Source organism: Leptosomus discolor, chromosome 9 (assembly GCF_034619465.1).
Source record: "Leptosomus discolor isolate bLepDis1 chromosome 9, bLepDis1.hap2, whole genome shotgun sequence".
Taxonomy (NCBI): domain Eukaryota; kingdom Metazoa; phylum Chordata; class Aves; order Leptosomiformes; family Leptosomidae; genus Leptosomus; species Leptosomus discolor.
In genome coordinates, this window is record NC_141399.1 from 41,104,880 (window position 1) to 41,132,665 (window position 27,786).

Genomic DNA, 27,786 nt, shown 5'->3' on the forward strand with positions numbered 1-27,786 from the left:
TTCTAACCCTCAAAATTATTCTAATTTGCAGCCTAAATTTATATCACAGCCAATAAATTCTTTTGCAAACATTGCCTTTAATATTGGGAAAGCCTGCCTCTCCTCTCAGTTCACACCCTGATACATACATTCCCTGTGGATGTGTGTGCACAGGCAGAGAAAGAGAGATGACAGCCACACTTAGACTCCTTGCTACCCTATCAAGAGAAGCACCCTGTATTGCCTATTCGTCCTTCTTGAACATAAGTGACCATGACATGGTGTAATCTGTTTCAAGACTGACAAAAAATAAAGGCAACAATCGTCCTTCTCCGTTACATGGATAAAGATTACAATTTCGTTAAGAATCATAATTTTACGTCTGTGTCTGCCAGTTCTAGAAAAGTGCAATGTGTAGAGGGTGTATTCAAGTTACAGCAATTTTATTTCCCTCCTTTTGAACAATATAAATTTGAAAAATAAGTTATTAAATTACACTGGATCCAGCACACCAGGTTCCACTGTCTGGTAGATTTTGCTCAGAAAGACTTCCACCTTATCGTCACCCAAGTGACAGATGTCCAAGATGCAGACAACATGTTTGCCGTCTAGATCCATCGCTGCTTTTATAATTTCACCTAGAAGTTAAGAAAAGGTGTTTTGATATAAATACAGTAAAAAGGTATACTGAAATGACATTGTTTTCCATGCAGTAATGGGTATATGTTCAATCTTCTTCCAGTGAAAACCCTCACTCTAACTACTGAATGCTGGCCTGTTGGGATTAATTTTTTTTGTTGTTAGAACTTTATTAAGTAAATTCAATCACTAGAAATGACAGCATCAGAACTCAGATGCAGAAAAGCTGAGCTACGCATTACTTAACTACTACTGAGTCTCAGATTTCCCCGTATTTATTATTCAAGGAAAAGGAAAGAGGTATTTCAATAAAATCACATCTGTCTACACAAACATGAGGAAAACATGATGCTTATACAGCACTATGCAGTATGGCACACATTAATAGTGTTCACCATATTTGTTGTGAGGTGCTAGTAATTAGACGCATGATCCGAAGGGAAATAATTCAACAGCAGGCAAATACTTTTGTTTATACGCACTGAGGACGGCGTTAAAGCAGCTGTTCAAAGTGACATCAGGGAAATGGACTGGCTGATTGACAGTTATTCCACTCTATTTCAAATCCTATCAAGCCAAATATCCACACGCTCAGCCACGCATACTGACTTCTGCGTCAGTGTAATTTCGGATCAACAAATAACTGCAAATACTGTCTAGGTCACTTAGGAGCTTGTGGTTGGGATCTCAGAATACCAAGTCCAGACTATGGGAACAGGTCCAGTGAAAACAGCCCTGAAAGTTCAGTATTGCATCTGTTTACTAAAGGTGGTCACACAGAATTCCCATATCTCTCACCAAAGAGGTGAACAGTGCCTGAGCTACAACAGAGATTGCTACAGAGGATAAACTCTCGCATTGAAAGGTAAAACGAGAAAGATAAATGAGTAACGTCAGTGAAAGCCGGTCTCACTTGAAAGTGGAAACATGTCACAAAGCCTTCCATTGCTCGTGGCCTTCTGCTGACATGCGGAGACGCAACTCATACAAGACAATAATGTATCATTTTGAATGTCTTCTAGTTGAAATAAGTGGGGATCTTCAGGACAAAACAGCGGAAGAAATGCAACATCTATTGCTACATCATGGTTTATACCTGTTGAAAAAAAAAATTTAAATTAGCAGAAAACTTCATCTTCAGCTCATTAACAACTTCACACACCATTTGTTCTTTTTTTTAAAAAAACCAACTATTGCAGCTGAACACTAACTTTTATTTACTTGTTCTTTGTCCATTAATTAATAACTGACATATAAAAGTATATTTCAATCTATGTATGTGCATATATTTACACACATTAAATTGATACACATTCTAAATGATATGATGTTATAACAGACTATGATTTAAGGCTAACAAATCTGTTAGCTCAGGAAATATTAAACCAACATTGGAAGCCACTTCACACTACTTTTTAACTTTATTGCTGCTACAAGAGCAAAGAAATTCATTTTACAACCAGTGTTTCTATGCAGCATGCAGTGCAGCACTTGTGCTACTTTCGTCTTGAATATTGTACTTTAAGTCCCAGGATTCTAATAACTGTAAATAGTCAAACACCTTCTCTGCAAATCTCCCTTAGCAAATAATGCAACTTTTAAATTACGGGAACTTAACATGAGCATTGTTAAGCTAGGCAATTTCCTTCTCCTTTTAACAGGAAAACATAATCAAACAGATTAATATCCCACAGTAATGCTAACAGATACACATCAACTTGCATATTTATATTTTAACAAACAAAGATCGATGACACTTCATACTAACCAGAAGCAGCAGAGAGCAGCTGATGAGCACAGCTAAAATGCAGCCCTTAAGCATAGGAGAAAGGCACTTTAGGTGCAACAGTACTCAAAAAACAACTCTGTAAGAATAAAGCTCAAAAGAAGCATTTGTAGTTGTCCTTTTCCCTGTAAGAACACTAACTTGTTTCAGATGAGTACCTCTCCAGAGGAAAGTCAGCTGACAATCAAGTGCAATTGAATAATTTACCTGATTATGTCAGACTGGTTGAATTAGTGAACAGCACCTACCTCTAAATGTAATAATCAATGGCTTAAGGACTACACACATTCTTCAAATGATATATGGAAACCAATACACAAAATTGCAATTATATCAAAAGTGACACTAGAAATAAGATATTCAGTCATTTCATTTAAAGGTATTTTTAAAACGAATTAGAACCATAGCATGGTTTTGGTTGGAAGGGACGTTAAAGATGATCTAATTCCCACTCTGTCGCCATGGGCAGGGACAGCTTCCACCAGACCAAGTTGCTCCAAGCCCCATCCAGCCTGGCCTTGAACACTGCCAGGGAGGGGGCAGCCACAGCTGCTCTGGGCAGCCTGTGCCAGTGTCTCACCACCCTCACAGTGAAGAATTTCTTCCTTATATCTAATCTAAATCTCCCCTCTTTCAGTGTGAAACCGTTACCCCTTGTCTTATCACTACACTCCCTGATCAAGAGTCCCTCCCCATCTCCCCTGTAGGCCCCCTTTAGGTACTGGAAGGCCTCTATAAGGTCTCCCTGGAGCCTTCTCTTCTCCAGGCTGAACAACCGCAGCTCTCTCAGTCTGTCCTCACAGGGGAGGTGCTCCAGCCCCCTGAGCATCTTCGTGGCCCTCCCCGGACCCACTTGAGCAGCTCCATGTCTTATGCTGGGGGCCCCAGAGCTGGACGCAGCACTGCAGGTGGGGTCTCACCAGAGCAGAGGGGCAGAATCCCCTCCCTCGACCTGCTGGTCACACTTCTCTCGATGCAGCCCAGGAGGCCATTGGCTTTCTGGGCTGCGAGCGCACGTTGCTGGCTCATACTCAGTTTTCCATCCACCAGCACCCCCAAGTCCCTCCCCGCAAGGCTGCTCTTGATCCACTCATCACCCAGCCTGTATCTGTGCTTGGGATTGCCCCAACCTGGGTGCAGGGCCTTGCACTTGGCCTTGTTGAACTTCAAGAGGTCTGCACAGGCCCCCCTCTCCAGCCTGTCAAGGTCCCTCTGGATGGTATCCCTTCCCACACAGCTTGGTGTCATCATTAAACTTGCTGAGGGTGCACGCGATCCCACTGTCCATGTCACCAACAAAGATGTTACACAGCACTGGTCCTAGTAGCACCCTTTGAATGCCACTCATCACCAGCCTCCACTCAGACATTGAGCAGTTGACTGTGACTCTGAGTGTGAGTCATTACATATATATATTATAAATTACAGCTATTTATATATGTTACAGCTAATTCATATATATTATCAATTACAGCTTTCCAGTAAAAAATTATCCTCAATCATTACATCAGCCAAAAAACTAAAATGTCAATCATTTTTTTAAACTTCGAGAAATACTCAGAATCAACTGATTAATTTAGAGAAATCCATTCAGCTTCTGACAAACCTTCAAGGCATTCTCAAGTTAAGCTAAGTAAAAGCTCAAGTAATTCTCAAGTAAAAGCTAAGATCTTTTACTGCTTGTGCTTAACTTTTTTTAGAAGCCAAGGTACCAAATACTTACCCAGAACTGTGACTTCATAATACCCAAGGCCACCAGCACTTTTAAACTCACTGATATTTTTATCTGTTGTCGTTTCTTTTGGCTGGTGCACTGCTGCATGAAGGTTGTACTGCTGCATAAGTAAGTCTTTGTGCACATAATCGAATTTACGTGGGATGCTTTCTGGGAAAATTGTGCTGTGATGCAAATATTTCATTAACTTGTCTTTCACTTGTGCCCACAGGTCGCTTTGCCATGAATCACAAGTTTTTCCAGGCTCTTCAGTTTCAGGTATATCACTCATTCCTTCTCGGTCTATTTTAAACACAGAAAATATTTAGTTGCTTATACGTTCATAGAATCGTATCACTTCTCTGCTAGATGAGAAATATTTTCATTAAAACATTTCAATTATGAAGGCATGGCAGAATGTGCAAAATATAACACAGAGAATTAAACTAGGATTGGAATGTGAGTAAACTGGTAACCTTAGAGGCTAGACTTGTAGTAAAAAGGCTCATTTCACCACACGAAGAGCATCACTGTGGCTGCTTTTTGGAGAGTATGTAACTTGTTTAATGAACAGCCAGAAACCATGAAAACAAGTTTAAAATGTGTACAAGTGAAGGTAAACGTTTCCATCCCTTGCACAATAACTATATGCTTACAGTGAGGACTACGCTTCGTTTAAAATTTCTTGCTATACAGTCAATGATTGCTCCATTCTTCTTTGCTATTACATGTAACTTGAGGATGGTTAATGGCAAAAGCTTATATAACCACCATTTCCAAATTTGAAGGCAAGTGTTAAACCCCACCTTTTGGGCTTATCCGAAAGCTCATTTCAAAATATTCCCAGTATAACCTCGTATCTCCTCCACCGCCTGTGAAACAACTTCTCATCAAGTCGTCTTCTGAACTGGGTATATTACCCACCCCAACGTTTCTCTATGAACTCCTGCTTTTTTACTTCTTTGTAGTGTCATAATTGCTATGATGGAGTTATCAGGGTGTTCAAAAACGAAGAAACCAGAATGTACACAGACAAACTTGATGCAACATATGCAAGAACACTCAACAAGGGCAATAAGAGTCTCGTGAGTCAGTGAATTTAGAAATAAGAGTCAGTGAATTTAAAGAAAATTGACACTAATATTGAAATTGAAAGTGTGTTCCAGATTACACAAAGCAGTATTTTTCTCACAGAACCGGAATTCATCATATAAAGTAAAGGGGTACATGAAAGCTGCTACACAAACGCACATTTTTTTCCTCACAGTTTTACCTGGAGAATTACAGTATTCTCTACAAGCACGAAGACAATACTATACATTAGGCAAATAAAGTACAAAAGTTTCAGAATATAAGTAGTGGGATTGAAAAAAACCTCTTTCTCAAACTTCAATCATGACTTTACTTCTCTCCCTCCATATATCATTGGTGCTGTAATTTGTTTGTCCTGCTTGTACGCTCATTATTAACTTGGCATAAACAGACGTGCAATTAGGACAGCACAGTAGAAACAGTCAGTGCTGGTTATTTAAACAGTAAGATGCTGAAATCTTTAACAATCTGACCGCACTTTAGAAGAAAAATAAAGCAAATGTTTGAACTCCTCTAGCTACAGAGAGCCGCTCTGCAGCAAAGACTACTTTCTTCTTTAAACGAATCAAAAATCTAAAAATGGCCATGGTGAACATTTAAACACACGATTTCCCACACAAAGCAATTGAGGTGAACCCTATTTTGAGTTAGCAGAAGGATTTTTTTTATTTCCAAATGTACTGTATAGTTGCAGTATACAGCAGACATTTTTTTCTTGTGAAAAATCAGAAGTTAATTTGGTCATCAGCCTACACTGTTACTATAAAGTTTCTCTTTTGCAAATACTTTTGTTAGTAAATCTGAGTCAGTGCATTTCTGCTTCAAAATTACATTTCCTGCTATCTTACAGCACAGACTGCAATCTTCTACCCCTCCTTTGTACCTCCTGCAAAAAATAGTATCTGGGGTAAATGAAATTCCAGCGAGTGACCCTTATCCCAATACTGCTCCCCCCTCCCCCCCCCCCCAAGATATTTCAACATCTGAAAAATACACTTTAATCATTTGTTTCAGATATTTTTGTCGGCTCTTTTTGTACATCTACCCAAGGACTATTCAAAGAGCGTTTCTTTGATGCAGGCTGCTATGATCTGGAGCTGCTAAGAGACAGAGGTGTCAGCACTGCAAATACACAGCTATAAAGGAAGGAGGGAAAAAACCCTCCATGTTCCCATAAATAGCTTCTAAAGGCAGCTAAGGGCAGCTTCCCTTGCTGGTATTTAAAAAAAAAAAGCTCCACGTGGGGCCATGGTAACACCACGATGAAACTTCGAGTAACACTTTTCCATTTTATATGGTACCTGACCTGCATAGCAGTAAATGGAAAAATAAGTGTAAGATATATAAGTAACTGGTATGCAGTCTCAGGATACTGCAAAAAAAAAGACATCTTCAAAATCTGAAGGAACACAGCATAGAAAAGTGTTCACTTTGACATACACCATAAATAGAATTTTTTAATTATATTAACAAATTGCTTTGTTAAGCAAAATATGGACATGCTGTTATTTAGATAAAACTAGCATCAGCTAAACTATTAGTATTTTCTATAAAACTAAGAATATTGCCAGTAGGACTGATGTTATGCGAGAAAAATATGTGCATATGTTTAGTAGCTGCCTTTACTGACATATTCATATAATTATTGCATACTTACATTAGATGAGAGACCGATTGATTTATACACTCAAAATATCAGCCAACTGAAGTTAAATAGGGTTTCATATGTAATGAGGAAATATCAGTGTAATTGGCATTTTAATTTAAGAACAGAGGTATCTAAATATACCTGTATTTTAGATATTTACATTTAGATTATTTAGATATTTACATCTAATGCAAGATTTCTTTACTACAGTTAAAAAATGAGGGACGTATTTCACTGTACATCTTCACATCCTTTTTTTTTTTTTGAACACCAACCTTTTAAACCAACTCACTGAAACAGCACACATGCATTCATTTTACAAGATCTACACGATATCCCAACAATTCTAAAGCAAGTAACAACATAGCCCAATAAACACTACAACTACTAGAAATTCCTGTAAAAATAATTTCAGGTGAGAACACTCAATCTGATTTCTCATTTGCAAAAGCAACAAGAAATTTCACCAGAGACTAACAACCAATAACGTCATTAATTATCAAACTGGCTTATGATTATGTTTTCTTACTGTTGAAGAACAGATCTCTACATGGTACCTGAGGCTGCTCTTTCTCTGGAATAAAACTTCATTTTAAACAGTTACCTGCACAAATCTTTCTCCAATTTGAAAGTTTCTTCATCATTTCAGTCTCTTAATATATATATTACATAGTTGGGAAAATTAACTGCAATTTCTATTGCTTTAAAGTGAAGCAATGGAGTAGATCATCACCAACAGGTTATAAAGACAACCTATTGTGGACATTACTAAATTAAGACAAACCACTGCCTTGCAAAAAGAAAAGGATGGACAACATTATACATAATATAGCTAAACACAGAAGTAAATTGTCAGATGTTAATGTTGGGACAGATGCTAGTAGTAGATGAACTTTTAGATAAAATTACATGACTCAGAGTATATTCAGTCAGCTTTGAAAAGAGGAAAACATGTCAAAATATTTGCATGAAATAAAAACCAGACTAAGCTGCAAATAATGATAATTGACAAATTAGACTTCTCTCTTCATCCAAAAACAAATATCAAGAAACTAACTACACGGAACACAAGTTTGTTTTTCAATTGCAGAGGAAGAAAGAAAAAATTAATAACATTAACTTAGAAAAATCCCTAAACCAAACATCGTTCTTATTACTGGCTTGTATGTTTCATCCATTTCCTCCCCACATCTGTATTTGTCTTTCCATTTAGGCACTGACACAGCTTTGGGGTTATCTTCCCGGAGAGGGACAATTTTATCACATGCAGAACATTATAGCAAGAAAACTGCCAACAGAAAATGTGAGGTTTGAGCGCTTCTGATGTACAAAAGTAACTTAAAATTCGTATAAAGCAACACTGAGAATTTATTCCCCATACTGGGAAACAGGCCAGCACTATCCTTCCAGCCGTCCTTTAGAACACATCAGGCACAAGACTGAGCAGACTGACATTAACAACATGTTGCTACCATGGCTTCCTAGAGGCTGATGCAGCTGGATGTACAGAAGAGCTGCCTTGACAAACAAGGGCTATAAGGATATCTTTGTTGCCTGTTTTGGACGTGAAGAGAAGGAGGCTTAAACCTCCTAGGGTTAACGTAACAACTATTTGCCACATACCTGTGCAGGACTGTAAACTGTCTGATACAGCCTGTCCACTTTTGTCTTGCACAAAATCTTCATGTTGAAATTCATCCAACCTATAAAAAGAAAGTTACAGTATATATATGTATATCTATATCTTTAAAATCTATTTAACCTGAAACACTATGCAGCAAAAGTTCAAACCCTGACAGATTTCTAGCGGTAAATGACACAAGCTCGAACGAGTGAGCACTAGTACCTGGTTTCGTATCACGAGACTTGTAATACCGCAGCTTGACATAATGAGACCTTCTACGCTCAGTAAATCAGCTCTGAAAAGCTTAGGACAAGAATTGCCGTATTTCTTAGCTTTATGTACTTCACACTCAAAACCCAGTGTTTGTTGCCCCCTACTGGGCACCTACTGGAAATAGCACGTGTGACACGAAAAGCTGAACACCAGAGATTTACGACTCGATTCTAAAAAACGGCTGCACAGCAAGCTGCCGCACTTTCCTATCAGCACCCTTCAGCAGTCAGAAACAAAGCATGAACGGAGCCACATCATCACTGCAGAATCCCAAATGACAGAGAAATTCCAAGTATCTATTTTCCCTTGGACATACTACCCTGTTGTAACAATCGGTTCAATCGAGCAAACTAGATTTGTGTTATACTTTTGTTTTCAACCATGACAATTTGAATTAGCAGTGAGCAACTATTCTCTAACAATCTCTAACAAATGGCCTAGGACGTCATGAAAGAGAAAAATGTAACAGATACTCTGCAGCCACATCATGATAAATATAAGCTCTTGAGCCACTTTACTCCTTTCTTCTTTGCTCCAATCCTCTTATTACAAACTCACCATGTCTGAATAAACTTAGGAAAGACTATCTCGATTATCTTGAATCACAAACAACTGAGACACTGGCAAGGCTTCGTCAAGGTACCATTAAATTCCAGACTACCAAAGTAGTTACTAATAAAATACTGTAACTGCAAATACACAGGGACAACATACAGACAGTGAAAAAAAAAAATCAAAGATGAACATGCCGTTTCGTGGGACATCCTGTATGTCAGTCATAAGGACTTACAGGTTGGGTTTTATTTTTTAATTTTTCCCATTTCATACTAGGATGTATCTTGAAAATTTCATGTCAGTGTTTCATAACAAATGCAAAATATCTAAAATCTACTAAAAAGACAGAAGGAAATGCATTGTGGATTTTGAGTATGAAAGCACATTTTATGAAATGCACTATCATCACAGTGTGGGCTAAGTACTGGAGTGACCTTCTGGTGATCTCCCACTCCAGGAAACAAAGAATCCTCACTGAAGCAGCACAACTTGTGCAATTAAGGTTTCAGCCATCTAATTTTGTAAACAAAAAACCTGCCACATACAGAACTTTCAAACAGCATGACCCTACTTGCTTCCTCCCACGCATCCAAGCTTCTAGGCAGAGTTGTGTTGAAAATGTTGGTAAATGAAAATTTGTATGTGTTTCTATGTAACTCTGTAGTCTAAAGTGTTTTTCAAATTTTGAGGTCCAGGGCAACCTCAGACACACACATGCAAGATGTCAGATCTAAGTTTATGCTGTGGTATTTTTATGTTTTCTCCTGAAAGGTAGCAGGAAAGTTTGTCTCTTTCTAAAATGATAATTCAGTAATTACATTGTGCTTCCTATGGTATTATTTCTAGATAAAAGAATGTTTCCATGAAAACAGTATCTTAGGAAGAATTAATTCCTTTTACTAGAACCATCGTGGAAAGTAATTACTGTGTATGCATAACAATAAATTAAACATTTACATACCAGCTATATTAATGCATTTTCAAGCCATTAGAAGACATTTTTGAACGTATTAAAAAAAAGTAGTTTAATTAAAAATTAATGCCCAGAAAATTAATTCTTACTTTCAAGACTTGGACTTCTCAACAGGAGACACGAAAATCTAGCATAGTGTCAGGAAAGGCTTGCTCAGAAATCAACGTGTCGAGTTGGATACATGCCAACTTCCCTCTTCATTAAAGCAGAGGATTAAACCAAGTCATACTGCTGACAAGTTGATACTATGGAAATGTTGGGGTTTTTTTCTTTTAAAAATGTCTAGTTTTGGAGTTGAACAGGCTCTAATTTAAAGCTAGTAAAGCCTCCAAAAATATGAGACAACTTGTCACAATTTTTCCCCACTTCTTTCACAGATCTGTAGCTGGGATGATTTCTCCTACCTGCCTGACACGTAATTCCTACAGGACCGCTTTGCACCCAGTATGCGTACAGTGTAACTCGAGCTACGTTTGTAAGGGAAACCTACTCGTCTACACACACAGTTTATAGGCTGCTTTGCCAGCCAGTATGTCTGCAAGCCACCTGATATAACCCAAATCCTTCCATTTACTGCAGTATGCTGTGGCTGTTGCACACCAAACACCCACATTCCTATTCTGCCCATGCCAGCTTTATGAGAATGTGTGCCATGCCAAATTTGCTATCCCCAGGCTGTATTCTGCAGACTCCCCTTTTCACAGATTATCACCTGCAAAAAACCCCTTTATTCAATATTTCCAGATGCACTGGTATTCACCTTGCTAATCATTTTACTTTAATGTACTGTCAAGAAAAATAACATTAATCAAAATAGATGGCAGATGAATACTTTTAGAAAATACCGGGAAAACAAGAAGGTCTCATGCTTCACGCCTATTTCCTAAGTACTAAATGTAATAAACAAAAATTCTTAATTCTCTCTTGAAAAAATTGTTACAACTTGTAGCTACGCCCAAATGGTGCGAGGAATTAAAACAACAAAACGAAACACCCCACTCACTGTTATAACTGGTAAAACCCTTATTTTATAGACTGGTTTGAAACGAACTTAACTGTCGTGACATCATTATGGTATATGCCTCCTACAATAATTTGACAAGTCTGCACAAATGGATTGTTGTTCTCTACCAATTTCTCTCTGAAAAATTCTGATTTATGTGAAAAACGGGTCTGAAGGAAACACCAAATTCTGGGGCATTTTCAGTCATGCAAATCTCAAGCTGAATTTCTCCATTTTACAGAATCCCCATCCCTTAGCTCTTATCAGAGGGGAGCGTAAAAGGAGAAAAGGGTCTAAGTTACACAAACATTAAGAAGTGAAACTGCAAGGATAGAAGCACACAAACAAGTTACTTTCAAGCAGCATAGAGTGTAAGCATGTAGCACACCAGCAACTCCATGGTAACCGCCATGCTAAACTTACAAGGACTAAAATGCTAAGAAAACTACTGTGGGTTTTTTTCACTTCCACGTAAAAATGACTCTTTCTGAAATTCCTAAACCTTCCCCATTCACAATAAACTATCAATTAAACTACTTCGGGGTATATTAAATGCTTAAAAGTACATTTATGTTGAATGTCTCTAACAGCAAGGATATAAATAGCAACAATAATATTAAATTAACCAGTTTCCTCTTACCTTGTTCTTTCTGAAACCCTTAATAATCAGATCAGTAAGTTACTTCAGAAATGTAGGAACTGAGGCTGTCAATAAAGTGCCTTAAAATAAGCTTTCACTATTTAAAGAAAACTATAAAAATGCAACCACATGCTGAAAAACTGCACAAAATACTTGACACAAAAGAATCTAAGCTAGAATATGCACTTCAAATTGTGTCTCTCCTGTTGTTATTTCATCAATCTATTAAAATACTTCGGAGAGCTGACATTCTGCCACTTCCAAGCAACAGAACAGAAAACAATGCAATTTTAAGGTATGTCAGGCTAACTTTCTATTTTTGGAGAATTCAGCACAACTTCATAGTTAATTACAGAAATACACAAGTTACCTTTTAATTATTTAGAGTGAAACAGCTTTCCATAATCCAACACAGACTTTCTCCTCCTTTGGGGTTCTAGCACTAATGGCATAGAGTGGACACACAGGTAGCGAGGAGAGTAGCAGATTGAGAAAAGCAGAGAACAAAGTAAACATGCCTTAACTTTTTGCTTCACTTTTAAGAAATGGGGAGAAAGCATTCCTCCCACCCTCCACCCCCACGAAAAAAATGGAACATTTCTCACCAAGTGCAAGAAAACAGGATTCCTCACATTCCAAAAAAAAGCTCCTGATTGTCCTATTGATCTGTGCCACAAGTCCCTGCAAACTCCTGCACCGCCTGCAGAGATGCGACCTTACAGCCAGGTGTCACACTTCTAACGAACGGGCTGCAGAGCCTGCCAACCATTTCCCCTACAACGCGCAGTAGAGGGCCAGAGGAAACAACAGACATGTGGGCTCAAAAGAGCCTTGTTTATCCCACAGAAAAAGCTTTTGCAAATTAGCTTCCAAAAAACGTCTTTCAAGACAACAGGCATGCTTGCAGGGCAGGAATACTGGCAGAATGGTCAACAACTTATGATCAACTCCATCGTTATTATTGTTGCTATATCCCTAGCATCATGATTCTTTGTTTTAGGGGGGAGGGAAGAGGTGCTAAAAGTAAACTAAGGCAGCAACTGAGGGGTGTATGTATTCATGACACAAGCCCAAACCACCGCTGACAAAACACCCACACATCCGAAGTTACTGACACCAAAGAGTTCAAACATTCAGGTTGCCCGAGCTGTGTTTAGAATAAATGACAAGAATTTATGGCTCAAACAAAATGCACAAAGGAAAGCAGCCTTTTACCCCAGACTAGCAAATGACAACATGCATTCAGTTTTCTTACTAACTTCCCATTTGTAGTTATTTCATTAGGTTCCAGACTTGTCAGGGCTCTAGATTTGAAATTCCTATCTGGATTTTTTTTTTTTAAATCCTTCTGTCGATTCAAACTGAGTTCAATCAAGACAGTGTTGGGTAGTGGAAGGAGCCAAGTGGCTTTTCAGGGACAGCTATACCTGTAGCATCAAGGATGGCGTATAGCTCAACCACCACAAGCAAATCCATTAATGCTACTCCATTGTTCACTCTGCTAATTAAGCATCCCTCCCTCCCACCTTTGACTTTCCTACTTAAACTGTTATCTCTCTGAAACAAAGACTCTGCTTACCATGATGGACCCATTACTATATATTCCCTGAGTAGCACTAGTAGCAATATAAAAATATGTTTAATACTACACTCAAAATTATGTTTCAGAATAAAATAATCCAATATACTTGAACTAGAATCAGTGCAGAGGAAGTGAATAGAAAGTATTAAACTCTACCCTGATCTGTCTTTTCATTTCACTCGCATACAGATTCCTGACCTGTACAAGTTTTGCTGCAAATATCTTTGTTTCATCATTGCAATTATTTAACATAATTAACTTCACGTGACTTACCCAACTTTTCTTCTTGCAGACCGTGTGAAATAGGGGTAAGATGACACAGGAATAACAGATGTGCTTCCCCTTAAAGTAGGAAATTCACCATTATTGTCCAGTATTTATTTAAATGGAAATACACAGAGTGAAGAACACGCATGTATTTCTCTCGGGCAGAGCTAACCTAAGACCCTCAAGTGCTGGGAATTTTTCTTATGGAACAGAAATCCACTAAAAATTTTGCTGTAACGCTGCCAAGACAGAACTTGTATTCACCAAGGTTTTCCTAGTCTTGAGTTTTCATTCAATCCTAATCATATTTCAACTCATTTTCCCTCAAAATATTCTGAACACCCACCCTTTTCCCACATTACGACTTTTGGATGTGAAAAGTTGAGAATAAAAATATACCCTTTCCAGCATGATAAATCCAGTACAAAAAAAAAAAAGAAAAGATGTGACTGGCTCGATATTTGCAACATTAAATCTGTCAATGTATACACCAGGCTTTTAATACAAAGTGCACAAACATTGCAACAAAGGGCAATCTTATACAAGCAGATATTTTACTCTTAAATCTGTACTTCGTCTTATTCCGTTTCCTTATATCAGACCGACATCCTTTGTCTATGTCTGACTAGGTGCAATACAATTTCATGAAATCCCATCACAAGCAGAGTCATGGTACTAGGAGTTATCTCAAGCCTTTACATTAGCACATGACCACCATCTTCTTGCCTTTCTGACAGCAAGTTACAGCCACATGCTGTACATTCCATTAACCAGAAAGAAAAAAAATAAGGTATGTTTGAAATTAAGAATGAGTCTGCATTTTCAGAGAAGAATTCTTACTTCCTCACACCACTGTAAATGTTGCTTGTTCCATGGCTATGTTGCTAAACTATATATGATTCAGGTATTAACTACTTTTATTTAATCTGCGAGATTAACAACAAAGTAGCATAAATATTAACCAGAAGAGAGCACTGCAAATCAGACACCTGCTTTAATCCATCCTTCAACAGCCTGAACAGTACCACTGTCATCACCTGATGCTAGGAAAATCAAACTATATATGCTTTTAAAGCTTTTTTACATATTTTCTATGACCTGGGCTCTGAACTAACTTCTGTAAACACTTTTTAGAAGATCCACTACATATTTACGAAGAAAGCTTACTGTTCTGCATCGGTATTTAATCTGCGCGGTATCTTTCTCTTGACTGAACTCTTTTTTGACAGTGGAGCTTGGTGCTGATGTTGTTCCCCAGGAGTGCTCTGTGGCCCCAGAAAAGACTTAACTTCTTTATTTTGAAGGTTGGTGTTTTTTCCCTTGTGAACACAGTCTTCTTTGGACATAGCAGAACTTTCAGGAGACTGAGAAGTATCTTTCTGCAACAACAGTTAATTGTTTAAGGGTTTCAAAGCACTTAAAGCTATTGCTTCCAACTCAAAAACCTGCAACCTCAAAATCTTTTAAAGGAACAGAGTATTTTACCCTACCTTCTGAAAGTCACATTATTATCTAGCAGAAATTATCTTCTAATCATATTAATATGATAAAGTCTGTCTAGAAAGCGACAGTGAGAATGTTGCAGCAGTTGCCTCTCCCACAGTCTAACTTACATGAGGTTATCCCGTCAGGCAAACTAGTAACTTCTCAACAGTTAACGTAGTTTTACAGAGGACTGCCGTAACGCTTCCAGAAAAACACTGAACCCTTCTTTTTAAAAGGTTCCAAATTATGACTTTCAAAAATTTTTCTCTCAAATAGCAAATGAAGTTAATCAAGAGACAATGTAGCTAGATTCTGAGCTCAAACACAAACCTCTCCATTCTAATTACAATCACAGCTTGTTAAGTGCTACAGCATCGGTTCTCAAACACTGTACCTGGACAAGGTCCACTCCCGAGGCTGCTTCAGCTGCGTTGCTGCCGCTGATGTACCTTATGGCGCTGATTATCCCCTGAACAGCAATGCGCTTGTGTTCTCTGTAGTGCAAGTCTTCAATCTCTTTCCCCGTTTCACCTATGGCTTTCAAAACCGATTCAACTGCAAAAAAGAAATTTCCATAAACAAGTTTTAAAGAAATACAATGTCAAAATGTCCGAACACAAGACTCAAAAGAAAAGATAATTTGTTACTAAATATTAAACTGATTTAAAATTATATTTTTAAGAATTTTAAATATTTTTGTTTTTCACATCCCATGGAAAAAAATTTTAAAAATAAACCTTTCCAGCTCACAAGCATCTTTCAGTATGCATTATCAGGTATCACAATTTTCGTTTCAGGTGAAATGTCTAATTCACTGTGCTCTTCAGTATAACTGTCCTTAATGTGATTTAGCAGAATATTCAGAGTAAAACTTCTGGGCAGATCTGGAGCTCATGTAACCTGCTACAGCTCTGCTGCAGCTAATAATGCCATGATACTTTCTGTAAGATGAGGATTTAGCCTACGATACATTTAGTCGGGAAAGGGAGGTTTTTCTTAAATGACATTACAAATTTGTGTAATCACTAATAGTAACTGTGTTGCTTTTTAACCGATGCTTTAAATCCTTGGAGTAAGAGTGAACTGGAAAAGGCTACAGATCTTATGGTATGATACCTTTGTTGTTTTTACAATATTTCAAAAAGTTATTTGGAGGTCGTGGAAAAGGATAATAGCCACCAATGACAGTTTTCTTCATCTGATCAGCTTCGCTTTGTGTTTTCGTCCACTGAATGAAGTTTTTCACTTTGGTATCCTTGGTGTATGGCTGGCCCTTGTGCCATCCTTTTAAAACAAAAATAACCAAGTATCAAAACCATAGCAGGTTACTGTCATCTGTTCTCACCTTGAAACTATCCTGAACACGTAGAAAAAAGGAATTAAGAAAAGCTGGACTAGAGAACAGAAAAGATGTCTTTCCACTAGTCAACAGTGTTTTAAGAAATTAGTATCTTGAATTCCTTGACTAACATTTGCATTTGACACTGAAAGTTAGACAGATGTTAAGTAATAGAAAGAAATAAAGCAACTAGGAAAAACGCTACTAGAACACTTTCTCACAGGAGCATACAAAAAAATAAAATAACCAGAAATTGTTTTACTAGCAGGAAAGAGCAGATGAATCATCTTCATAGGGTTCAACAAAGATGTTACTGACAGGTAATTGGCAAGATATGTACGTATTCATTGTTGGCTGGTTTAAAATCAAGATATGGACTAAATACCAGTTTTATAAAAGACATTGTAATTTGACCAGGTCTACATCTAACCTGTGAACTGAAACAGATCTTATCCAGGGGTTTGCAACCTCCAGCTGTAGTTCTCATTCAGGACCCAAACAGACATAAAATGAACTAAAGCTAGGGTGGGGGAAAGCTTAAGTATCTAATCAGAAAATTAAGCACAAAATATACTGAAGCAAAGAAAAGGAAAAAAACAACCTCTCAAACCCTTCATCTAGGACTAAAATCAGTAGAAGCCTATTAACAAAAGACTACCTCGCTTTGCTAGTCTAGTTAAGCACAAAACACCCTACTCAGCTTGTCAGGAAAGACCACGTGTGTAGAACCGACTATTTTCAGGTACTTCTTTAGCACATGTTTTTCTCTATTCCTCCTTGTCAGCAGAAAGACTCAGACTAGGTGACTGGTATGTTAGGAACACTGAAGAAAGGAGGCTGATAAACAAACGCAGGGAAGATACACCTATTGCATCTTACACTCCCTTGCAATTAGGCCAGTACATCACTTGGCTGCAACACCGCTACAATCCACCTCCTGATTCAAAAGCAAATATACAATGAACAGCTGTGCCTGGTCCTGCCTGTGACACGCGGACTGGTGGGATCTAGTGTACAGAACCACAGCACCATAAAGAGTATTGGAACTGCAGAGGGGAGGATCAAACAAGCCTAGGTAGGAGGAATGCTCCTTGAGTGCAGCCCAGCACCACCTCCCTTCCAAGACATCCTGGTCTGCGTGAGGCCCTGCACATTGGGAAAGATGAAACACAATAGCTTTCCAAATATTTGGTGAAAAAGATTACCTAAGACAAATTCAGGACAATTATACCCTTTTATTTTTTTTTTTTTTGTAATAAGGAAATCCGTAAGCCAAAAAAGCTGCAAGGGATTTTTAATGTTTTTAAGGAAGTGGCGATCTGCATTGCTACACTACTGAAGGATTAAAACAGTATGAAAGAATTAGTAAACATACGACTTAATCTAATAATGCTTAGATACTTTTCCTAAGATTCACTTATAATTGCCTCACAAGAATGCAATCTATCATCTTCTTTTCACAATGGTATTTCATTATTAACTCAAAGTAATTTCTGACAGGGAAACTAACACTGTGCACTGATTATCTTGTAAAATGAAAATACCCTTTCCAAAGGAATAAGATAAGAACTACATAAAACTTTTAAGTTACCTGTAATGAATATCTGACTTTCATTTGAAGTCGTAAGGTAAATTGTGCTGGAAGGATTCTCACCGCGGTCCCGTACCACTCTCATCTGTGTACACACCAAATATGTCACTGGAGAAAAAAAAACCCTTCAGTTTTTTTCCTGATATTTCATTGATTTTAGACTGTCAAGACTGACACACACTGGGTTAATTTTATTAAATGCCCTAAACAAGACATTTTAGTTCTTGACCCTACAAATCCTTCAGCATATATTGAGCCTCCATGATAAATTACAATATGGAGACGTAATTAAATTTTCAATTTAATAACTGTGCAAGGAAATTTCAGCATACATATTGAGACTAAAACATGAGATACTTCATCAGGTAGAGTATCAGTGAAATAAATAGTAAAAACATGGATATTGTATGGCTGCGTTTAAGGATAAAAAGCATAAAATCATGGAAAGCACAAGAAATCATGACATGCCACTGCAAAAGTCCTAAACAGAGTACAAACTCAAGCTTTTGTTAATATCTCAGTTAAACACTGGAATGTCACTCTTTGCCATTTCCCCAGAACACTCAAGATGAACGTAGCCATAATCTTAACAGGGTTCTGCAGCTGGTCCTGCATCATATGATATAAAAAAATGCATGTGACACCAACCAGTGTTAATGGAAGGACGAGTGGTTGGAGGAGAAGAGAAAGAAGGCAAGAAGAAATATTTAAAACTCTTTTTAAATCCTCAATTAAGGATTCCTCAGTTTGAAATTTATCATTCTTAGCTCACTTGCAGTAACTAACACAGCTGGGTGATGACTGCTCTTTGGCCAAAAAATATTTATTCAAAGAAATGAAGCTTTTCCACCTCTCCTTTCCTCCAATCCTCTTCATTATTCCTGTCTATAAAAAAAAAATACTTATTTACAGGACAAAAGGAGCAATAGATTTGACCAGCTGCCGCCTTTATTTGCCTCTGATGCAAGAGATGTTGCCCCAGGTGCTCCACCTAAATTTCTATTTGAAATTAATGAGATCAGATGAGCCCCAGGCCCAGCTGCCCATCAATTTGTTTAGACTAACTGGCAGATTGCAATATGATAAGGGTTTCAAATACTTCAACCAATTTTTTTGGTTTCTCAATTTTAATTTCTGATCAGCTATTTTCTGTTTGAGAAGACAAACTATGGCAATTTTTTTATTCAGTGGCAATTACGTTTAGAATTTTAAATTAGCAACCAACTACAAAAACACTATAAATAATTATTAATAAGTATCATAGAGAGATGAATACTTGGGTGAATATGCTCAAACACATCTGGCTGAGAAGTTGCAAACAATTCCAGTATGAATGGTTGGTCTGAAGTCCCGTCAATGGCGTGTGCCCAGCGATAAAGCCAGAAGTCTTCACCATGTTCTATTCAAACAAATATTAAGAAAAATTTATAAGCATTTATTCAGAAAGGTAAAAACTGTTTGATAAATTCTGAAAGTCATATTGATAGAAAAACCTCTCTTTCTTGCTCGTTCAGCCCTTCCTACAAATGTCACAAGACCAATAACATCACAGGAATGATTGTTCGGTAAGTCATCCAGTTCTGACCTACAACCAAAACAGAAGAAAAATGTGGGTATTTGTTAATAACAAAACATAAAGCTTTCTCAGAAACTTTTCAAAAAACATTTCCAATTAACATTTGGTGTAATGTAGTGAAATTTAAGTTCCAGCTTGACAACCACTAAAATTCTATTTTACCTTGTGATAAACCGATATTTAACTTCAGGTAATCCCCACTCTGGCTTCACCATTTCTTCTGGAATAATACTTATTTTAGTAGGAGGGTCTCGAACATTAAGGCTGATCTCTGACAAAGGAAAAAAAAAAAGTCAGTAACACTTAAGGCATGAAAACAAATATTAATACAAAAAAAGCAACTTAAAAAACACAAAAAGGGTAAAATGTCTTAAATTAAGTATTCCAACTTTGTCTCACTGCTTGTGAAATTATTAATCAATTCCTCTACCTTTATGTTTTCATCAAAATAAAGTAGGGAATTCAACAATGTGATTTTATAATCTGAGCAATGTTAAACTTTCAAATTCCCTACATGAGCCAATCAGTCTGATCAAGCCAGGTATTTAAACAAGAGCAATAGAAACTAACACTACACTACTGATTAGATACGAAGTACTTTTTACACTAGCTTCATTCTCAAATGTCACTAAGATCTAAAACTGACTTGCAGACAATGAAGTATAACAGAAGACAGGACGAGCAGACGAGGACTTCCACATCTGATACCAGTTCAGGTAGTTATTAATAAGACAGAAATACACCACGACCATGGAGGAAAACAAAAGGCCTTCTCACGTCTATTTTACAGCACCTGAACAATTTAATTTATTAAGCAGACTGTTTAGGCGCTGAATAACAAACACGGAAGAGAGCTGGGGGAAGCAAAGGGTTCTGCAACCAAATAAAAACCAGGAGGAATGGCTTCAGCATCTAGAATACACAAGGTGGTATTCCACCATCTCTCTCACAACAATACAAATCTTGCTGGTATGAGGAAGGCAGATTCTGATGAAGTTTCTACAAGATGCTTGAGCTTGGGTAAGGGATTATTCAAATAATGCACCCAGAAAAATAATTAAACAGGTATAAATAATGTATACAATTATATCTGGCCCCTCACCCTAGTGCTGCAACATTAGGAAGGTGTCACACTTGAAATCAGACCCGCTACTTAAGTTTTCTTTTGGCTGCTGCTTTCTAGAAATGTATTTTGAGGACAATCATGGTTTTGCATATGGTGTTTACGAACAGTATCTCAGAGAAAATTCCTGAACACAAAACTTTCATGCATCAAAACTATTTATCAATTGTTCTGTCATTTTCAGATTAGATGAAAGTCATATACTCAACTCAGGACAATACCCTGGGATGATTCAGAAGCTAAGGTCAGGCTAGGCTACTCGAAACAGTTTTCGTCAGTGCCACGTAAATTCAGTGATCTGTGAAATGCATGCACTGCCTAGCAGCGGGATTCAAGGTGTTGGTACTAACTATTGAAGCTCCAAAGGTTTTAGGTCCTGAAACAGCACCTCTCAGCCTGTCATGCAATGCTGCAGCTGCAAACAGAAGCAAGCGATGCAGAACTCGCTTCTCAGAAACACAGGAATATGCCAGAAGCACATTCTCTTGCAAGAACTCTTAATTTGGAAAGCCCTTTCCCTTGTGGCCTTGTTAACCCTCCAGATACATTTTACAACGTTTACAGGTGAATGGTTGTAAGGAAATATGGGAAGTTGGGATCTGAAGGAATTACAAATTGGAAACAGATGATGAAAAAACCTAATTGTTACTTAGGCAATTCAGTGTAATTGATTGTTTCAACTAGCTGGCTGAAGAACTTCTGGAGTGCTTATTGTGCATGCTTAAAAAACTTGAAATATTGCCCCATGTTGGGCATGTACAGAGATATTTATATTAATGAAGTAACTAGTGAGGCACTAAATTTCACTTCATCCGAACAAAAAAACCCAAAAAACAATCAACACCACAACATACACCAGGACTTGCATAAAAACGATTTTATAACCGCTCTAAAAATCTTTCTGGATATTCATTTCTCTTTAGACTCCCTTCTTACAGGATATATGGGCATAAGGACCATCAATGCAAGGTATTACATGCTTTGTAAGTTCATACTAACACAAAATTCTGAGCTTTGTGCTGAGAAAAGGAGTAAGATACTGTACACACATTGAACTGCAGATTAGTAACTTCTACAGTTTATCCATGATCTGAAAAATACACCATGGCACTTTACTATAGACTGACTTTTAATTCTTCCATTACGCATCTATCACCACTTACAGCCCATTGGCCTAATTTTCCATTCTGATCTCTTTGTCAGCATTTCCACCCCAATAATGCTTGCACAACTCAGTAGCGTGGCGCGAATGCAGCCATTACAGTGATGTGATATTTGCCCGTAGAGGAAGTCACCTCAGACGGCATATTTTATTCTGTCCTTTTCCCATAGAAAGGTTTTGTGGCAAATATAATATATAGAATATTGTATTATACACAATACATATTACACTGTGTTTTGTGCTGGCTTCCCTCGCAAACTTCTGCTCCTGGCTAAACATTTCTCTCCCCTACCAACTCATCATAAATGCTTCAGACATTAAGATCTGGTTTTAAGGCAAAGATACATTAAGCAGAGAATATACTGCTTCTAGCAGTGAAATGATTGTTTATTTTTGTGCACTGTAGCAACCGCATTAGGAAACTGTCATCATTAATAAGTTATACACACATCACCCTTCACTAACATGCATATTTACTTGTTTCAAGGAAGTTATTTGAGTTTTCTGAATGTTGGCTGTCATTTTGCTCTGAGTATAGAAGCACAAAAGGGGAAAGAATTCATGTTCAGCGAAGTAGGAGAGAGAAAAAAATAGCGTTGACCAAATCCAGTTTGAAAAGTCTATTACTGCTACACTGCAGCACTTGTGCTTCTGTGGCATAGCTCCTTTGAGAATCTGTCACACCAAACAACAGCAAGTTAGGAAAATATGTTCTCATAGCCCAGGAATACTGTTCATACATACACTCCCACAGCGCTGCTGTTTCAGCACAAACAGCAGTCACCAATGCAGGTTTTTATTCAGTGGAGCTTTGCAGATACTCTGGGCTCTGACCATATAGACTGAAATCTAAAGTCAGATCAGGTGACAATGTGCTTCGATGACCCGGAAGAAGGCATGAGCAGCTCACAAAGGCTATCTGTATTATTAATCAGATTAAAATTCAGCACCAGAGGCCTGTCTTTATGACCCCAATACTTGAAATCACAGATTAGACTTTTTTTTTTTAAATAAAGATTTTAACTAATTGTGGAAATAAACTTTGTAGACATGACCCAAATATAAACAGGGAACAAAAGAACTTGGATGCTGAGGCACCTTTCAGAACTAATATTTAAGGATGTACACCTTAACAACTAGTCTCAGCAATGGATCACTTTCTATTTCATTTCTGTGAAGAGCTACCCTTTCACAGCTACATTTCATTGAATCAAATCAGGTTTCTGCAATACTTAACCAATTGTAGCAAATCTCTTCATCTGTGAATCCCCTGGGGTCGGCTGTGTTTTAAATGGGTAACTGGTTTTGATAGCGTACTGTTCAAGGAGAAGTACCGTGCCAACCTTCATACTGTTATACCATTCAGGACATAATGAATTCCACAAAACCATTGACATCATGCCTGAACCATCAGCAACTTCAAAGTAAGCCTAAAAAAAAACCAGACAAAATATATTTATCTTTTACTTATCATCATTCTGGCACGTATTTATTTTAGATAACGCATCAGCTACTTGACTCATGAAAAATGTCTCTGGGAATTATTCCAACAAATGGATGCAGAGTATGTTCCGAAACTTCTACTGAATATGAGTGTTAAAGAAATCCCCAATTTCCAGGGAAGAATTCTCCCACAAGTACACCAGCCCAAACTCTTATCTTTGCAGTGCTCATAACAGTAGATGACACCAGTTTCACTCTATGGTTTTTGGAGGAGGCTGGGGAAATACCATGCACAAGTAACAATACTGAAAAGATTATTCATCTTCATCAGAGAGAATGCTGTATTTAGAATAAAATTTCAAAATATCCATGAAGGAAAAACATATTTTGGAAGTTGAGATGTTACAGGACCATTTGCTAAACATTCTTGATCAAAACACACTGCAAGCCTTACTTTCAAGCAAAAAAAAAAATTTAAAAAACCCCACAATGCAGAAAATCTGCATTGCAAACCACTATCTTTTCACTGAAGTTTGTCCTCATGCTCAAGATTTCTACCCAACTTTTTTTTTTTTTTTTAAACTGGGTGAACTTTGAATCCATAACTGAGCAGATCACTGAGCAGTGGAAATGATTTTTAAACACTTACAATGGTCTTAAAGGTAGCAATCCACTGAAAAAAAATCTCAGGTCTATCAAAATGCTTCATTTTATCCATTCATTCATCAGCCTGAATCATCTGCTTTTGTTCATACTATCACCCACTCTTTAATATATCGCTGTTCTTGAACATATATAACACCTTATGTGTTTTTTCTCTCTCGATACTTCCAAAATCCTTTTTGTTATTCCAAGCTCAATACAGAGATTATACAAACCAACACTTGTTAGTCCATTCTCATCTTCCTAATTAGTTATGAACCATGCATTCTTGAAAGTAAACCATTATATCACAGAATCTTTTGCTACCCCACTGTTTTTTATCTAATAACAATAATTCAACACACAACACTATCTAAAGAAGGAATGCATAAAGCAAAAAGCATGCAAAATCTGTTTAACTTCCTGAGCTAAATCAGCTCTGGGTATGATGCTACACATAATACCAGGAAACAAGACTGACAAACAGCCACGGAAGTTCAGAGTATCTACTGAGGAGCACCTCTGAAAAAAAGACCAAGATTTACCTTCACGTGCAAAGGGAACAGGAACTTGGAATAAGAGAATACCACAGCCCCTCATTAAGACGTTTCATAGCTCTTTACCCCATGGAAGAACTCACATGAGTTACTGGTGCTTTGTAAAGTGTTGCCCTCCTGTACAGGGTCTGGCTGGGATGGAGCTTATTGTCTTTGTACCAGCCCGCACAGTGCCACATTTTAGATCTGTGACTAAAATAGCGTTGACAACATACCAACATTAGCTGTTGCTGAACAGTGCTTGCACGGTGTCAAGGTCTTTCTCTGTTTCTCACTCTGCCACCCCAGCAAGTAAGCTAGTGATGGGCAAGAGGCTGGGAGGGGACACAGCCGAGACAGCTGACCTGAACTGAGCTGGGGGATGTTCCATGCCATGTAACATCACGCGCAGGCGTAAAACGGGCTGCTAGTCTTCCCAAAGTACCCGCTGTTCACAGACTGGCTGGTGAGAGGTGGCGAGCAATTGCCTCAGCATCACTTGTTTGCCGCCTTTTTTTTTCCCCTCCCTTCCCTTTCCCCCTTCATCTTATTAAACTCTATCTCAACCCATGGGTTTTTCCTGGCTTTTGTTCTTCCAATTCTCTCCTCCACTCCTCTGGAGCGGGCAGGGGAGGGCAAAACACCAGCTGGCGAGAGCTCAGCTGCTGGCCGGGGCCAACCCACCACACTTCCTGTCTCCATTTGCAAGAAGCTCTACACAAAAATATCACAAGTAAAACATTTTAGGAAAATCATTAAGAATTTTACAGTAAAACAATCTATCTGGAAGTCATCAGGTGAGAGAATTAAGGGATACAAATCGTTAAAATTTATTTGCCTTTTTTGTTTTGGACAAGACAGACTAACTCCAATTTCCAAAGCATAGAGACTAGAAACATTTAGGCTGTTAAGTTACTTAAAACTCCAATTTTTTTTTTTTTTTTCCACAAATAGCTCAGCTGAACTACAGTAACTGAAGGATATCCACCAAAGTTTGTACATCAGATCACTAAATTCACCATTTTGTACTCTAAAGGGCTCAGCATTTTTGTAAAGGTAGTATTTTTAATATAAAGGAGCTGCAACATAAACCTTAACTTTATGTGCTTACTATATGGGAATAACGATTTCCAAATATTCTACAGGTATTTGTTCGAGTGTTAACCTATGTATTTATCTCTCTTTACCTGATAAGGTATATCCAGTTTTTTCTCTGGTTTCCCGTAGTACCTTAGTCTAGACTTGTGCAGGACTCTCACAAGAAGTGGATGGAAGTGAACTCTGCTTCTCCAGGTCATTTCCAGCTGACCAAGAGAAGTCAGCTTGGAGACTAAGGTTAAAGAAAGACCCAAAAAAAAAAAAAAAAAAAAAAAAAAGAGCATTCATGAGTGAACATTTAAGTTTTCAGGAGTAAAGTGCACAGACCAGGATGTCACATGTATTTTCTTAATACTTCTAACATTTTAAAAGGCTCATTTGCTGATACTATTCACCACGAAATCCTGTTCTGAGTTATCCGCACACAGCATTGTTTTGTTTAATTGAATGAGAGTGATGACACATTTAAAATGACACAGAAGCATTGTCAGATGAGTGGAAGAGCTACAAAAGACATAGGCATTAGCCTACAAGGGCATCATGCTTGTGCAGAAGTCCTTCTTATACCTCTCTCCTCACCAGGCTTCGAGGACTGGCCTGAGCCCCTCACCACTGACCGCAGTTTGGACGGCAACTTCTAGGTGCGAGCACCCAGGGCCACAGACTAGGTGGGGATGCTTTTGACACCTCAGGAGACTGGGTGCAAGCACCACAGCTACATATTTTCAGTCAACATTTCATAAATTTTAAAAAAACCCTCTCAAAGGAACATGAACATGTAAACTACGATACATATAGCACATTCGTACTGGTGCCTAATGTGATCAAAAGGTCCCTTTGACCAGGGAGCTCAGCCCAGCCACCCAAGCAATGCCACAGCAGTGCCTTCTAATCTTTGCGGGTGCCTTTCACAGACTCACAGAATGGTGGTGGTTGGAAGGGACCTCTGGAGATCATCCAGTCCAACCCCCCCTGCTAAAGCAGGTTCACCCAGAGCAGGTTGCCCAGGACGGCATGCAGGCAGGTTTTGAATATCACAGACTCACAGAATGTGAGGGGTTGGAAGGGATCTTGAAAGATCATCTAGTCCAACCCCCCTGCCAGAGCAGGACCACCTAGAGTAGGTCACACAGGATCATGTCCAGGCAGGTTTTGAATATCTCCAGGGAAGGAGACTCCACAACCTCCCTGGGCAGCCTGTTCCAGTGCTCTGCCACCCCCAGAGTAAAAAAAGTTTTTCCTCATGTTCAGGTGGAACTTCCCGTGCTCCAGTTTGTGCCCGTTGCCCCTTGTTCTGTCACTGGGCACCACCGAAAAGAGCCTGGGCCCCATCCTCTTGACACCCGACGGCTTCAGCAGCGCGGGCCTCCCTAGGGCGCCCGGCTGCCTCTGGGCCGGCTTCCACCTCCATCCCCTTCCTCTACAGCCGCCGCCTCTCCGCTTACCGTCGACGTCCACCTGCGCCTGGGGCCTGTCCGCCACCCACAGCTCTCCGTAGGGATCCTCGTTGTTCCACAGCGGCAGGTAGTGCTTCCTCTCGCCGCGGAGGGGCGGCGGGCGGCGGCGGGGCGGGGCGGCGGGGGTCGGCCCGGCGCCCCCGACCCGCTCCAGCTCCTCCAGGCAGAGGAAGCCATAGTTGAGGCGTTTCTCGTCGTACAGGTAGGAGCAGCGCGTGAGGCGCAGGCGCGCGCCGGCGCGCAGGTGCGCCCGCTGCACCAGGCCGTTGAGGCGCGGCGCCAGGTAGCACCGCTCCTGGCACGCGCCGTCCGCCAGCGTCACGTCGTACCAGTACTGCGCGGCGGCGGCGGGCGGCAGCGGGGCCTCGGCCAGGTACCGCTCCACCGCCACCACCGTGACGGGGGGCGGCTCCGCGGGGGTCACGCTCAGCTGGGAGGAGCCCCGCACTTCCTCAAAGACCCTCCGGAGCCAGGAGGCCCCGCCGCTCCCCGCCGCCTCCCGCCTCCTCTCCTCGGCGGGGCAGGCGCTACCGCCGCATTCCGGGGTAGGGTCCTGCAT

General features: G+C 39.1%; 1 protein-coding gene across 1 annotated transcript; it reads right to left on the reverse strand.

Annotated features, from left to right (window-relative positions):
* Positions 1-471: 471 nt before the first annotated feature.
* Positions 472-27,786, reverse strand: RADX (RPA1 related single stranded DNA binding protein, X-linked). Its single transcript, XM_086470247.1, has 15 exons — positions 27,216-27,786; positions 25,860-26,002; positions 23,289-23,481; positions 19,929-20,037; positions 19,684-19,775; positions 19,467-19,589; positions 18,191-18,298; positions 16,377-16,544; positions 15,655-15,815; positions 14,943-15,154; positions 13,782-13,850; positions 8,482-8,561; positions 4,128-4,421; positions 1,532-1,714; positions 472-617 (listed from the first exon to the last, which is right to left on the reverse strand). The coding sequence occupies exons 1-15, from the start codon at positions 27,784-27,786 to the stop codon at positions 472-474; spliced, it is 2,652 nt and encodes an 883-aa protein (XP_086326373.1).